The sequence below is a fragment of the Lonchura striata genome, chromosome 1A (assembly GCF_050655825.1).
Source record: "Lonchura striata isolate lonStrDom1 chromosome 1A, ASM5065582v1, whole genome shotgun sequence".
Taxonomy (NCBI): domain Eukaryota; kingdom Metazoa; phylum Chordata; class Aves; order Passeriformes; family Estrildidae; genus Lonchura; species Lonchura striata.
Window position 1 is genome coordinate 45,196,701 of NC_140741.1, and position 16,151 is coordinate 45,212,851.

General features: G+C 36.4%; 1 protein-coding gene across 12 annotated transcripts in view; it reads right to left on the reverse strand.

Annotated features, from left to right (window-relative positions):
* Positions 1-16,151, reverse strand: part of TAFA2 (TAFA chemokine like family member 2) — a 179,368-nt gene that overhangs the window by 43,324 nt on the left and 119,893 nt on the right. For 5 of the 12 annotated variants that reach the window (XR_014951819.1, XR_014951822.1, XR_014951820.1 and 2 more), the window contains exons 1-2: positions 8,404-8,545; positions 6,137-6,243 (exon numbers count right to left, since the gene is read on the reverse strand). Coding sequence is in view for 3 of the 12 variants with exons in the window: in XM_085568424.1 (XP_085424550.1) it covers positions 6,137-6,243; positions 8,404-8,438 (142 nt within the window). In the remaining 9 variants the exon portion in view is untranslated. Of the gene's footprint in view, positions 1-6,136; positions 6,244-8,403; positions 8,558-16,151 lie in introns of those variants that run through there. The other 7 variants (XR_014951817.1, XR_014951818.1, XR_014951824.1 and 4 more) reach the window with 5 other exon arrangements.

Below are 16,151 nucleotides of genomic sequence, written 5' to 3' on the forward strand. Positions count from 1 at the left end.
TATTTTTATGATTTTAGTAAAAACTGTGGCATACAAATGTAATCACTCTGTTTTCTTAGGCATAAGAATAAAGAAATCTAGCAGAATGTATTACTCAGTACACATAAATACTCTACTAAAGGATATATACCAAGAATATAAAACTGGAAAAGTGGGTCTGATTCCAGTATTAGGAAAATGTCAACATTTACTCATAATAGGAACAAATAACAGAAGAATAAGCATTTTATAAGTAGTTTTTTACAGTCCTAAAATCTTACAATATTTTCCTAACAAAGAAGTATAGAAACTGAAACAGAAATTAGCTAAAGAAAAGTTTGAATGGTAGGATAGTTATCTAAAGGAAGATAGCATTAGTATAAATGAAAATATTAAAAAGTTTGGAATTTGAAACTGTAAAATCAACTATATAACTTTTAACTTTTACAAGAATATAAAGTTTTTTGCAATCATCTTCTTTACTCCACAATATAAAAATCTGAATGTATTTAATAAAATTACCCTGGGTACTTACTTGTGGAAAGTTAATAAAAATTTGGCATAGGGATAACAAGACCAGGTCCAAAAAAAAAAAAAAACCCTGTCCTTTTCCTTTTATCCGAAAAACCTCAAGAAGCCATACTACTTTCCAAATACAAATAGAAATATTTTTAAGTGATCAGTATAAGGGAAAATGCATGATGCAGCATTGCAACACTGTAAATTGTCTCTCCATGGCTGCTTCAAGGACAGACAAGATTCACAGCCAAGGTGATGGTGGGAATGGGGTAAAAATGAAGGCAGACATTTGCTGTGATGGAGCTGGCAGCGCAGGGAAGAAATAGGCACAACTCTGCTATTGCAGTGATTTCTGCACCCATGTCCTAGTGAACCATCAGAACTACTGGCACCTTAGCAATAATAGATTGTTTTTCCCTTTAGATCCTGGCAGAAAGCCAAGGAATGTTATCTCCTGAATTTTAATAGATATGGTATTAACATTTTAGATTGCAGTGACAGATACTGATACAAAAGTTTTTGGCTGACTGTTCTATTTTATCTTCAAGGAAATGGCAATTTTTGGATTAGGTTCTGATCCTGATGACTGAAACATTCAAATCAAGCTCAAGCTAGATAAGACCATCTAATATCTTTCTTCCCTTGCCTGCTAAAATAACTGTCATCTTCCTTTGTTTCTATACTTAAACATTAATTACACTTAGAATTAGGTTAGTGAAAGATGCACACAAAGCACTCTCATTTAAAAGAATTTATCTCTGGGCCAAATTTCTACAAGAGATAAGATGGTCCATGTTTGAGACAGCAAATATGACAAAAGAGTTTTTGAATAAGCAGGACTGACAGAAAAATAATACATTAGTGGATGTGTCCATCTAATATTTTAACAGACCCTACCCACTAGTTTCCAGCTCACCTGGCTGTTCCAAATGCATTCACACACATTCCTCTTCATGCCTGCAACTTCCCTCATTTAAATATTGGACATTTTATTTTCTAATTCTAGTAAAGAACCTGGGAATATGCAGAACAACCCTACTGTCCTTTGACAGATCCACACAACCAGAAGGTGAATTTTATCAGCAGGGTCAGATCCCTCAACAAATGTACAGGTACTTCAAAAAGGGTAAACTGAGGAAAACACAATACTGCCTCTGCTTACCCCTTATATTAGAGCCCCCATAGTGGAACCAGAGACCTGAATTTGGTGCCCTCTGTAGCTCACAGCTCAAACCAGGTATCTTATGCCACCAAAGAATGGCATTACCTCCAATCAGGCTCACTCTGCTCACTTGAAGGAAAAGAGGGAACATGCAGCTCTCTAGTGGTTACTTAGGTGGAAGAAGAAATGTCTTATATCTGGTTTCTGTACCCTGCACTGAAGTTACTTTCTGTTTTTAAAACTGAATACAACTGAATATTTCTGCACTATGAATGCTGTCTTTTACACCGTGTAAAATCCTCAACAGAAAGAACAAATGTAAAGTCATACTAAAACACTATAACCCCATGATGAAGGTATTTCTACAGAAAGGTTGAACACTTCAGAGATCTCCGATGTAATCACTGGGGCTATTCTCTAGTCTGACCTAGACAGAGTCTCCAAACATTAGGAATGTAGTTTCTTGCTTCTCATAGTCATACCCATTCCCAAACTCCAGGCTCATCTGGCACAGGCTACATCACAACACTGGTGCCAGCAAGGGAGCTGAGGAAGGGAAACCCATACAGGAAAGGTGACCTAACCACCAGCTTTAGGGGCTCAGTGGCTCCTTCATTCAGCTGGATTTTGGAACAGCTCCTGCTCTGCAAGGAGAAACCAAAATTCATTATCTCCTTGTGAATATAAAGACACTCCCTCAGACTTGTAATTTAGTGCAAATTCACAAATAAGTAGGAGCAGAAATTCTGCATCTCATATAATAGTTTAATTTATCTATATAATAGGCATGAGATGAATAAGTTCAGCTTCTGAGGGACTTTTTAAAATGAAAATAAATTATCATGATTTTTCATGACTTATCATGACTTTTTGACTTTTCATATAAAGTCAAAAAATACTCAATTACTTATCTACCTAGAGTGTTTTCTGGTTCTATAACAAATTCCTTCTGGCATGTAAGCATTCATCAATTGCCATGTTTTTAAGTTACCTCTTATTTTTTCCAGGATTTAAAACGAATGTTGAACTTATTGTTTTGCATTTTGAGAAATATTAAACTATACTTAGATTCAAAAGCACTCTTCATTAGAACATTTTATTGCATTTTCAATGTTAAAAAAAACTTAGTGATCAAAAAGTTCACAGATTTATGTATTTTGAAAGATTTTTTTCATTTTAGGGCAAATTTTGTGTCACAGTAGCCTCTTCTCTAGAAAAGAGTGCTTGTAAGAGGGATATCTATATTTTTTTCTCAAAAGGACCAGTTCAATACTTGACACCTTAAACATGGTTTGTGATAGAATGATCATCAAATCAATTCATGCTCCCTATGACAGAAATAGCAAAAAGGCAGTGATGCTGAACTGACACCTGCCTGCCATATCTGCCAGCAAGCACTGTATGTTTGTACTGGTTTGTTTGCTTTGCAAGGGCTAGCAAGGTGTAGGGGGATGAGTCTTTATCAGTTTTTCAACTCATACACTTGACAACATCCTTTTGGAGATTGTTATGCCTCTCTCCTCATCTGTAGCTACTGCAGCACAAATGCTTCTGGTACTGCGAGCTGATTCTCAGGTGCTTGGGTAAGGCACCCATCACCATGGGATCAATTTCCACAGCAAAATGAAACAAACAAAAAAAAAAAAAAAGGCAGAGTTACTTGGGTTTTTTTACACAAAACAGGATAAATGGAATATTAGTATGTGCATAGCCGGGAATCTCACTGAAGAAATCGTAATCCTGTGTGCAGCAGGGAAAAAAAAGAAAAAAAAGAGCAAGATTTGTGTTGTTTCAAACACTGCTTAACATTCTTAGCTCTTGGACTTACTGTCCAGAATTAGGAAACTATAACCATCAGACAAGACAATAGGAGCAGTATCCTCAAGAGAAAGAGGGGTGGATTTGGCACCCACACACATTACACTGAAAAGATGTAATCTGAAATCCCAGCTTGTAACCCTGTTGCTCAACTGGTCCTCAGAGCCTTGTTTCCCATGCCCTGCCTTGGCCTCTATTTTTCTTGCTGCTGACTTGGGAGTTTTCATTTGTGCTATATCCCAGAAATAAGCACAACAACCCTACAAACAGCCTGTCAGAGGCATCTGTTTATATTCCTCCTGAAGTCTGCCTGGAGAACAGAATGCTCATTAAACAATTTTTCACACACTGATGATCTTTTTCTTCTTGTACTTTTTCTTTTCTTTAACAATAGCTTTCTGAAAAAGAGATGGGTTTGAAAGTTAGTGCAACTAGTGAATAATATGAGTAAGTCAATAGGAAAGTAAAGATTTTTTTTTAAAATGCAGATTATTGATTTTTGGAATTGTACGGGATCCTTCAAAGTCATTTAGGGTTTGTCATGTCAATATGTTAGTAAGGACTTCTATAAATTAAGATTAATGATGTTAGAGATAATTAGTGCTGAAAAAACTCACATGTTTCTCAGTATTTGGAAACTCCATGCAAAGGTGAGCAGCATCAAGTTCTTCAATTTGTCTTAGCTCCGTTTTTGCCATGAGAGCAGGGGGAGGATCTGCTATGACACAATGGGAATTCAAATTCCCAGTATCTTTGGAAATCAATGGTAATTGAGCTGCATAACTCTGATTTTTGCTTTTTTTAAAAATCCCCAATATAGTGAGTGTTGCTGATTTGCTAAATCCATAAGCCAAAATATTTCTGATTGTTTTCTCTTTCAAAAAGAAATTGAACAGGTAAAGTAGTAGCTTTTCCAAATTAAACACTCAAGTCATGCTACTCAATATTATTTTTTCCTACAAAACTTCTTCATATATTTTGCTAAAAGCATGAAAATATACAAATTAAAGAAAAAGGAACTTTTTGTTAGCTTGCAGGAATACCAAGAAGTCTCTACAGCTAATAATCTGATTTTTAAGGAGGGCTCATTTTTTTTTTAAATCTATAAAAAACTATTCCTTAAGTTATCTCTGCTCTAAGGCTGAGGCTTAAACCACAAACACTGTCCAGGTAATTAATGGTATAGTTCTGCTGGGGTTTCCCTCACACAGAAAATCTACAATTGGTAGTGGAATTTTTTTTCTCAATTATCAAGCACTAAATTCCAAAATAGTTCTCATGGTTATAATTTGCTTCTATGAAATACATGGTGATAGGTTTTACTCATGAGTTCTCCAAAAAGTACAGCAAGTATACTTTGGCAAAGTTTGAATTCCACAGAAGCAAACACTGCTTGACCAGCCGTGGCGCATGGAATAAAAATGGTCTGGATATCGGCTTTTTGGATGTTTAAAGAGAAATAATCAAAGCAAAAGAATTCTGAATGCAGGCCAGGATAACTAAACTGGGAAGCCACAGCAGAAATCTGTATTCTGGTTTGGAGAGGGAACAAGGCTGAGAAAAAGGTATCAGCACAGTTCTTCTCTGGCACGACACCCACCTGGTGGCCTGCAGGACCACATCAGATTCTGTTTTGTCTGCAGACGAATTGCAACTTGTATAAGACATCACATAAGTGTCTCTGCATCCTGAAGTCCTTAATCAGTGGGTCATTTTGAAGAAAGGTATCTTCACACAAAAGAACAATATCTAGCAGCTTGACATATAAAAATACCTGCTCATAAAATTCCTCTCATCAGACTGAACATTGTAAAATGTACATGGAACCAGAGAAATTAACTAACTGAGTTTTTTTGGAAGCCTTCCTCTGGGTTTAACACCTTAGCTTGTGGTAATGTTCATGTTCCACCCTTGCTTTATCCAGGTTGTTAGAGTTTATTCTGATATTGTATAAGCAGAGAAACAGCCAATAGACACTATATGACAATGAGAAATGGAGCTCAAAATCCTGTTATACTGCAGATCTCATTTCAAGTCCTATTAGCCTATAAGAAGGCATTAGTTTGTTAATTGTTAATCTAGAGAGCTTGTTCCTTGTGTTAGGATTACCAGAAACACACATAGAAAAAAAGACCTTTTTACAATATTAAGTGATCCATCACAGCTTGTGCTGGTATGTATGCATACATATTAAGTGCTGGATGACCAAGAGGAAACAAATCTCACATTGCCACAGAAAGTTTCTGTTCAGATGTTAGGAGCAAAACAAAGAAATCAGACAATACTGCAAAGCAGCAGTCTTTTTTTGACGATGAAACAATCTCATTCAATACACATTATCCATGAAGTTAATCTTGGTAGATAACTGCACACAGAAGCATCATATACTTTTTAGGGTTCATTCCAGGAATTCATTTGCATCATATATATCTGCTGATATAACTATTTTTATGAGACAAAGAGTACTCACTATTTTTTTTTTTTTTTACTACTATTTTTTAGCATTTAGTGAAATGCTAATTCACTGATTAGTGAACCAGTATCAGGAGACACAAATATGCATAAGGAGAAAAGCTTGCATAGACCAGACCCTTCTGAATTTATTGATGGAGATCACAGGTACAACAACAGTATGATAAACAGAATATAATTTCTTACCTTTATGATGATTTGCCCCAGATGCTAATTTCCCCCACAGTGTTACAACAAATATTATTATTAGCAGTTTTCCTTTTGTTGCTTTCTGTAAGTATCTCTTATTCATCCTGAAAACAAAAAGACACAAAATTAAATATTTATCTTAATATTTATTAAAAAGACATATTTTTTCTTAATTTAAGGAGAATTGACTAAGTTTTTATAAGTGTCCAGCCCACAATCCTAAAGTCTTAAATTCTGCTTAGCTCTAAATGAGGTACATAAAGCAGCAACATAACCTCCCACCCTGGTCAGAGAGCATTCCTCCACCCTAGTGTGGAGGAATCTCCAGGACCAGGAGATTTCAGCATCATCATTTCTCTCAGGGCACAAATGTTGTTCATAAGCACAGCAGACTTCAAAGCTGGCAAGAAGTCTCTGCATCTCTGAGCAGGTTTTGATAAACTGAGCAGTTCCACCACTGTGTCTGCAGCCAGTCATGGTAGTGCAGCTGTCACTGATCATACAGTGGCGTTTTTAACTTTTGGGATTGCAGCTCTTTTTGGATTGTGCCCACGAGTCCTAAGGCAGTAACAGATTTGAATAGACCTTCAGTTCATGTCCCAGTCCTCCTGCAGAGAAATCCTGTTAGGAAGACTTCAATGGTTTGGAAACATGAAGTAGAGCAGGGCAGATTCACTACCCTCTCTCCTCACTACCTTTGGGTAATGAAAATATCTGATTTACTGCACCAAGGGAAATTGCACAGAGCTCCCCTCATCTCGCTCAGTGATGTTTTCACTGTGACAGTAAGCCACCAGAGTGGTTCAAGCACAAAATAACACAACTTATTTCTCAGTAGCCTCCTCCAAAGACAAAATACCCCTCCACCTGCCAAAAAGACAAGTTCAAGCATGTAGGCTTGAACTTAAGGATTACAGTTGTGCAGAGAGTGGCAAGAAGTACAGTAATGAGTCCTTCTCTCACTTCTTCCCTGTGGAAGAACCCTAGAGATCTGGCTATGAAACAGCTCTACACAATGGTCATGTTTCTGCTGATAGGTCAATAGAAAAATTATAACTATTTCAAACCATTTTTACTAGAAAAGCTGAAAATTTGATCACTTGAACAAAATTGCTGTATTGTTATGCCTGGAACTAGGCTGTTTTTCTAAGCAGAAAAAAATGCATTGTTTCATTATGGTTGCACACTTGTCTCCTATTAGGCTCATAAGAAACCCAAAGGAATTCAAGTGCATCTCTTCTCCTCTGCTTGTGTACAGTGCTATCTTGGACAACCACAACTCTGAAATGCAGACTGCTGTAATACAGATTTAACCAGTAATATGTTGAAAGTCCCAAATTGTTTTCCCCTTCTTCAAAACAATTCCTCTCCTTTCATCAAATGTCTTTCAAATATAATACCACATGCTGATAAGGCAACACACACCCCCAACTCCACTTTTGACTTCCAGAATTGAAACCAGACCACTTCCCCCAGAACAGCCAATCTTGCTCTCCAGGAGATTGATGAGGAGGCTATGTGTAAGAAAACATGACTGAAACTAACAACCCACTGAAGAGTGCTCCAAACCTTTTTAAACATGAATTCAGAGCAAACAGAGCTCAGCATTCTTTTACAGAAGTCACACATTTATTATGTGTTTCCCAGAGGTTTAGATATTACATTTATCAAACAAAAGGAGAGAGGAATAAGCAAGTGCTGTAGCCATGATGGTGCATGTGCTGCTGAAAGCCTGACTGATTAATAATCCCAGCAGAGATCACAGTGTGCTGTGAACCACTCTAAGGTCTGCCTTCTTGCACTGACTCCAGTGCCTTTGGAGTGTAAACTGCATATTCATCAACAGCTCCAGGTTTATGAACCACTCAAAGCTAAAGGGAAATACATTATTTGTCACTGTAAATAAGAACAAAAAAAAAAAAGATACTAGAATGCACATTCAGCATATGCTCTTTCACATCTATCTCTGTGAAAAGAATATGAATTAACTCTTTCACTCTAGATTCTCATACTGCACCTGTTATGCTGCTGGTGCCAAGTCATCTCTCATTAAATCAAATATTTCTTCCTCACCTACATAACATTGCTCAAAACCCAGTGGGACTTGCACCATTAAAGCAAAGTTGAATCTTATACAGTTTCTTCCTGTATTCTGCTGATGCCAGATTCCCTCACTGTGCTGTGAGACTGGCAGCAAATGCACATCAAAAAAATGCAAATGCATCAAGAAAACAGTATTAGCAGGGGAAAGAGAGAAAACCAACCTCTCTGCCTGAGAACAGCAGCCCTCGGGATGCATGGTAGAGTGAAGATACAAACCCCTGCACACAGCTGAGCACACCAAAAAGGAGTAAGCTACCACTGAGTGAGGCTGTTTTCTGCAAAGTAAGGGAAGGGTTTCGGCTTTGACACAGAAAATCTGGGCTCATTGCCATTGCTAGGTTTCCCAATAATGAGAAAAACTATTCACCACTTTCTGCACCACAAGCTTATTACATTTTTCTGCACTAGTTATTAGTGGTATTCACCTTCAGAAGGACAAAAATCTGAACTTTGTCTAATAGTAGTCCCATAATAAATATAATTAACAGAAAAATCAGTGCAAGGAGAAGTTTGGAACTAATAGTTCAGAGACCAGCAGAATAACTACAAAAAAACCCTCATTATTTAAAGTATTCATAACATACAGTTGTTCAAATAGAAAAAGCTGGAAGATGATGTCAACCTTCAAAGTAATTACACTATACAACCTAGACCCAGACCTGTGATGGTGTGCATTGTCACTCCCAGTGGTCAGTCCAAGAACCGACAAGAGGCTGCATAAGCACAAAGCTGTGAAATTCTCTGCTAGGAGCAGTCCTGATACACACAAGGACCACACTGTACAAATACAGCCCTAGAAACAAAAAATGAAGGGGTTGCACTCCAAGAAGCTGAGGTTCGGATGAGTGCACATCATTGACAACAGGAGTCAGGAGCTAGAAAAGAAGGAGAGGACAGAAAGGCCATGAGATATGCTCAGTATCTCACTGCATGCATTATCACCTGGGCTCTGAAACCCTGATGCTGGTTATTTTGTTATGGATTTGCAAAACAGTCCATGATAGGGCACTGAGAACACACTTGGACTAGGTAGCATTTGACCTCAGCTCTGAAGCAACTATTAGCCTCTTGCAACCCTGATCTAGGTTGGGTAAGCGCAGCCAGGAAATAAAATTGAGACCATTTCAGTACTGTTATTACACTAACATAACTGGCTGTGATAAGTAGGAAAAATAAGCTCTGGAATGATCTCTGCTTTTACTAGAGGTGATGCAGAGCTCCACAGACAAACTATAGATATTAACCTGCGTAATTTTCATTGTAGAGACATTTATTCTTTTATTTACTTTCTTTGCTGCAGAATCCATCCACCCTTCAATAATGCCACATAAGCCAAAGCTGATCAAAGCAGAGAATAGCCATGCTATAGGAAACACCTATATATGAAAATCAATTTTTCACATGAGCTTTATGTGAAACAAAGAATTTCTTTCCGTTTCCAACCTAACATATTGGAAATAAACCGAAGGAATGCTCTGCACTTTCACACAAAAGAGGACATGAAAGTCTGCCATGTTTGAGTTCATTTTATAATGTGCTTTGAGTCAAGAAAAAAAGAAAGATAGCTCTTTTTGTGGTTCAGGGACACATTCAAAATATAAAAAAAATATGTCACCCACATAATTCAAACAGGCAGTGTCTGAGTGTGAGCTGGGCTCTGTTGTGCCCAGCTCTTCACTGACACCATATCACAAGGATTCATTCATAGGATTTGTTACTTTTGCTCCCAAAGATTTCTTTTCCCTGAAGCACACTCCATGATACTAACACTAGTCTGGTATAATGAACTCAAGAATAGAATGTTTTGGTGATTAGTGACAAAAAAACTGCAGAGAAACTCAAAGGAGAAACCATATCTGATGCTGCAGAGGAGTTTCACAAGCTGCCACGTCTGTAGAAACCCCTGTCCCTGCCCTGTGTGGCTCAACAACAGCAAACTGTGAATACACTCCAGTGTTGCACAGGCTCTCCTGGTCACTGCTCCACCTCGCTGTCAGCCCACTTTCAACAGCAGATTAGGTCCAACTATTCAGCTGTACTGAAAATGCCATGCACAGATGTGTACTTTCAATGTAGCATCCATAAGCTTTTACATTTCTACTTTCTTCCTTCTTTGTGCACCCTGAGATCAAGCACCTTGCCAACAGTTCAGAATTAAAGGAGAATCCCATGGGAATTACCTTATATTGTGCAACCAGTGCTGAACAGCCTTACTTTCTGATTTTATGTGAAGCACAAACTCATGTTCTTTTTTGTTGAGGAGTAAAAACAGTAAGGAAAAAATAGCTTTTATATTTCCTTTAAAAGCTTATACACAAATAAAATTCTCATGTCTCCTATGAGTAACAGGATTTTTCTCTGTTGCTCCTTGTTTTTGTTTTCTTTACATACAACAGATTCTCTGAAGTTGTTCAAAATTCCTTCATTCCTGCTTTACATATGTGGGAAATTTCACTGTAAGGTCCATTTCCCTTTTGCAAATACACAAACCCTGTAAATGCAAATGTTCACAAAGAGATACATAAGCCTATTTCTCTACTGAATCATGACAAAATGCTTAAGAGACAAACATCTGATAGAAAATTAGTCCCACATCCTCTTAGTTTTCTTTTTATGACAAATATTTTATTTGCTACTTCAGAAAAAGTCTAAATGAGAAGTAGAAATCACTTGAGACCCCAAGTCTCTTGTACAGAAATAATGCAGTCATTTAAATTATCTTCTCTACCGTGTTGAATCGTATATTATTTATTAGTTGTGTTAGTTGCTACATCCCACACAATGAAGGTATTTGCAGTTTTATTCAGCCTTTCCAGAGTAGACTGATGTAGATTTAAAAATGCCCCCCTGGTGAATAAGGTTGCTTTGTAAAAATAACACCAATGTGACCCCTGTGCATTTGCATATATATAAATTCCCTCTATGATATTCCTGTCATGTTTGCTCAGGGAACAAGTAATTTGCCACTTTCATTACTTCAGGTACAAGGTAGCTTGGGAAAATCAATCTTTCTGCTCCATACAACATAGCCTGTAAGAGACACAAAGTGTACTCTGATTCCAAAAGGAAGCTGGGGGACAAGCAGGTGGGCAATGAAAGAAAGAGAAAAAGAGAATAAGCATTTAGCCTAGCAATGCACACTGGTGTCACATAGGAGGTGTGGGAAATCCCTGCATACAAAACAAAAGGGTTTGTTGGGTTTTTTCTTTAAAAAGTTAACAGAAACAGTTAAAGCGCTCTAGGCAGACGGATACACTTGTCTTGTCACTTTTACTTTGTTGAGTATAACAGTGGAAGCAGACTGAAGATTTTGAGGCTTTAATGCCATAAAGAGGGCTTTTGAAAAGGCTACTATGCTAAAACTTAGGACTCTCAGGCAAATTAAATATTGACAAAAGTCCTTTAGTATATGATTGATATGTATGCTCATATTTTTCTTTTATTTAAATCACTGTAACTTAAACACATACTTAAATTTAAGCACATGCAGAAATGTGTGTACACAACATGAGTTCTTGGAAACAGATTAGCAAGGGAGCTTTTATTGAGACAGTTTCAAGAAAAGAAAATGTCGCAAATATCTGAAAAATAAAAAGTTATAGAATATATGAAAACATGAAATAAACAAAAAAAATTCTTCTTTGCATACTTCAATTAGTTTCCCAGCAGAGGGAAACTGTAGACAGATGCACATACAGGTAATTACATTTTCCAATAGTCTCATAGCACTTAGATGAGAAATTTACATATATATTATTGTTTCCAAAATCTGATAAGCATGAATGCTCAAATTGCCAGAGGTATAAAATGCTTTAGGCACCTAGCTGCATTTCATCTCCCAGCTAGAAACACTGAGAGATGATGGAAAGAACTTATTTCTTTCAAAAACTTTTGTATGGTTGTGATAATTGTCTTCCCTCTAAACCGCTGTCAATGTTAATGTCCCCTGTTTCCAGATTAACCCCAGTTCTCTCTACACACAGTTGATAGTAATTTTAATCTTCATTAATTTTCCAATACAACACCTAATTGAAAGCAATAAAGAAAGCAAAGATATTTTAAACAAGAAATGCACAGCCCTTCTAGCCAGGTTCAAGTCAAACTATACAGATGTATTTGAGTAGATTTCTTTCTTCATCATTTCATGAGGACCAGCAAAAGAATGTTCACCTGATGAACATTAATGCTGACATGTTACTCAGTATGGAGAAATTAAATTCCATGAATTTTTGGGGGGTTAGGTATACTTCTAAGTATTTCTGAAAACTAAAAGTAATAATCTAGCATTAAACCTACACGTTCCATTCACAGACTTTTTAAGTACTAGCATAAAGCATTATGGAATATTTAAACATCTAAGGTAGTAAAATATCTTTAAGCTGCCCAATGATGTCCAACAGCTTTGTGAAATAATCTCTGACCATGAAGTGCTCAGTATTAGTGACTACTTAGGCTCCAGTTCTCCTCATTTTCTCTGATATTATGCCACTTTAAACTATTTTGCTCCTGGTTTCAATGCTTAAGGGAGCTTTAAGTTGCAGGAGGTATGAGCTATTCACTTAATCATCAAGGCAGCAGTATTTGCTTGTTCCTTACATGTGATCCTCCTGCAGATGGTTATTTAAATTTTCTTTATTCATATCTCACTAGCCAATCAAAGGCTTAACTGTGAAAAAAAAAAAAAGATAACTGTGCTATAAGCTTTGAACAAAATGTCTCACTAAGATCTGAATCACTAGGTGTACTGTGATTTCATAAAGGCCATTGCAGTGGCAGAGATAAGCCTCCACATCTTTGAAGGCAGAGAAAGCATCAAATATTTGTGGAGAATGGAAACTGAAGTGCCCATATTTAAAAGAAAGGACAAAAATGATCTGGGCAAGTGTAAGCCTATTAGTCTGACCTCTTCAGTTTGCAAGAGCTTTGAAAGCTTTGAAGAAAAAGATAAATTAAAGACAGAGAAGTAAATAGAACATAGGATAAAAAGAAGCAGTGTTACCAAAGGTAGTTCATGCCAGACTAACTTGACAGCTCTTTTTGATAACTCATTTTCCAGACAAAGAAATGAGGTAGATATAATTTGTCTGGTTTTAGATAAAGCATTTTCTACAGTGTCACTACAGAACTTCTACATTAAGCTGAAGATGCTGTGGATTACAAGAATTAAAAGATGAATCCAGGAGCAGCAACTGCATGTAGTACTGAAAGGGAATATCAGGAACTCACAGCATTTGTGCTACCAGTTGGGAATTTATCATCTGAAACAACATGTGTAAAACCAATTTGTTTCTTTAAGCTGATCACCAAGAGCATATCAGTATCATTTCAATATGTATCAACATGACATAAGTATCAATATGAATAAGATGGCTATGAAAAAGGCAAATCCTAAAAAATATTAAATTATATATTTCCAATAAAGACAGAGAAGGACCAGTATGAAGATTCTTAAACTATCATTCAGAATTATCTATACAATTTTGGCTAGTCATTTTTATGAAAGTGAAACTGAACCCACAAAAAATATGGGGACAGTCTTCCAGTCAGAAGAATAAAGTCTCTACCACAGGAGGAGTTTTAAAGAGCTTGGCTTGTGAAGCAAATAAAAGGCTGAAAGGAAACAGAAAAAATCAAAAGGAAAGAAATACAGTGCAGGCAAAAAAATATATCCATAAGAAATGCATCTGATGATATCTTGCCAGCAGGCAGGATCAGGACACAGCTCAGTGATTCCAGGGTCTTGTCTCTATATTAATACCATGATTCCTTTCTTGTACTCTAGTACAGGAACACAAGAACAAGGTTTTTCCGTGTAGAAAACTATAAGCAAATTCTTTGCAAGTTCATTACTGAAGTGATTTCTTCCGTGTCATTTCATTCTCCTCGGAAAAACTCCTAAAGTAACAGCATTTCACAGTAAAAAAAAAACCTGTGAGTGTTCTCACTAATTGTCTGAACCCATATTGTGCTCCATTCAAAAACTAACCATGCTGACAAACATTTGATTAAGACAAATATTCTTTCTTATTGTTTTAATGTCTTCAATGCATAATTACCATCTCTGTGTCATAGCATTTAAGGTGACCCAAAAAGTCACATTACTATACAGGTGGATTTTTCAGTAGAAAATTTTTTTTACTAACTTCAGTGAGTTAAAGTCAAACTGTTGAGCATGAGTGAGTATTCAGTAATTAAGGCTCCCTCACTTTATTTAAAACTCATTCTCTTTTCTATAACTTATGTTTTAAATCTAAAATCTTTGTATTGTCATTCTATTTTTAACAATGACAAAATGGCAATTTAAAACTGGCAAGCAAAACAATTGTCAAGATATTAAGAAGTTTTGTTTCCTGCAAGAGCAAAAACAAAGAAAATATAGAAAATATGTAGAAAATGTAGAGATGTAGAACCTAAAAATTATGTACTTTCAAGTGCAAATATTTTTATACAACAGAAGAAACTATACTATATATATTACAAGTATTTCAAAAGTGTGGATATTGGAATTTTAAAATCTCTGTTGTTATTAGATCTATTTCAAGTGACTACTGTGTTAAACATAATATTTTTAAATCAATAATGGAGGACTAATTCTGGGATTCTTACATGGATATGAGTATGGACAAAAGCCATCATTATAATACACAATCTTGGCAGACCTGAAATTTGTATGTTCAGATTTTATTGCATAAATATCCAACTGAAAGTTTTTTTTTTTTTTTTTTTTAAGATCTTCTCCGTCAAATAACACTATGACAGACCTCTGCAGATGAGCAGGGAAGCAGGACTCAGACTAAGTTCTACCCTGCTATTTTCATGACAATTATATCTGTCAATAGGCATAGTAGCACTTCTGACAAATAATTGCAGGTCTGAGCCTAATCTAGGTTTTATACCTGACTCCTACACATTTTGTGCCACACTTGAAAGTAAGGGTTCAAGTGTAAATAAAAATGACAGGTTGCTCAAATCACAGAAAAATATGAAGCTTGCTTGTGCAATGACCAAAAATAGCTCTAACAGCTGACATAACACACTAAGAAGACAGGAGAATTGTCAACTGGGAGTAAACCTAGATGAAACACAATTGGAATACATTCCTCCACTCTTTTAATGTCAAGTCCTAACCCATACTCATTTGTCACAGCCACCACAGGCACCACCTTCAGAGAAAAATAGTGAGATCAAAGTTAGACTTGACTCTTCCAAATATGGATCTGGTATGTAATGCAAATTTTTATTCCTGAAGATATGCATTGAAAAAGACTCTTCATTCTGAGAGATGCTAGAGGAAGACATCCAGGCTGCACAAACAACTTTCAGCCACCAGCTGGAAGCAAAACATGAAGTCCATCAGGTAATCCAGATACAGTGCCTTGTACTCAGCAGTAGTATGCCCACATAGAAGCAAATATGAATTTTCTACTCATACAAATGAAAAATGGCTTTTTTTCTCTCTGCACAGGGTTTTATCAAATATTAGTTGGGTTTTGGCCCTGGCACTTTATCTAATCTGTTACATAGACTATAATAACTAATGCTATCTTTATAATCATCCATATGCTAGACAATTTTGACTCTTGGTCTCTACTTGTCAGTATTCTAAAGAAATAAAACATTATTAATACCAATTCCTAATGAAAACAGAAAATTCAGGCTATTCTTGTGATGGCTTGCTAGGAATTAATTCAAGCTAGGTCATTGCTTAATGATAGCTGAAGTATATAAATGGCACCCAGTTTTCCTTGAAAAATAAAATCAATTTCCTACCCCCTTTCCAAATATCCCTTTTTGAAGAGTAACAGCAGCTATTCAAGAATCATATGGAGCTTCAACCGTGATTTTCATTCAAGTGAGTCTACCTCAAGAAATAACGCACTCTCTTTGGCATGTACTATGCCTGCCTTGC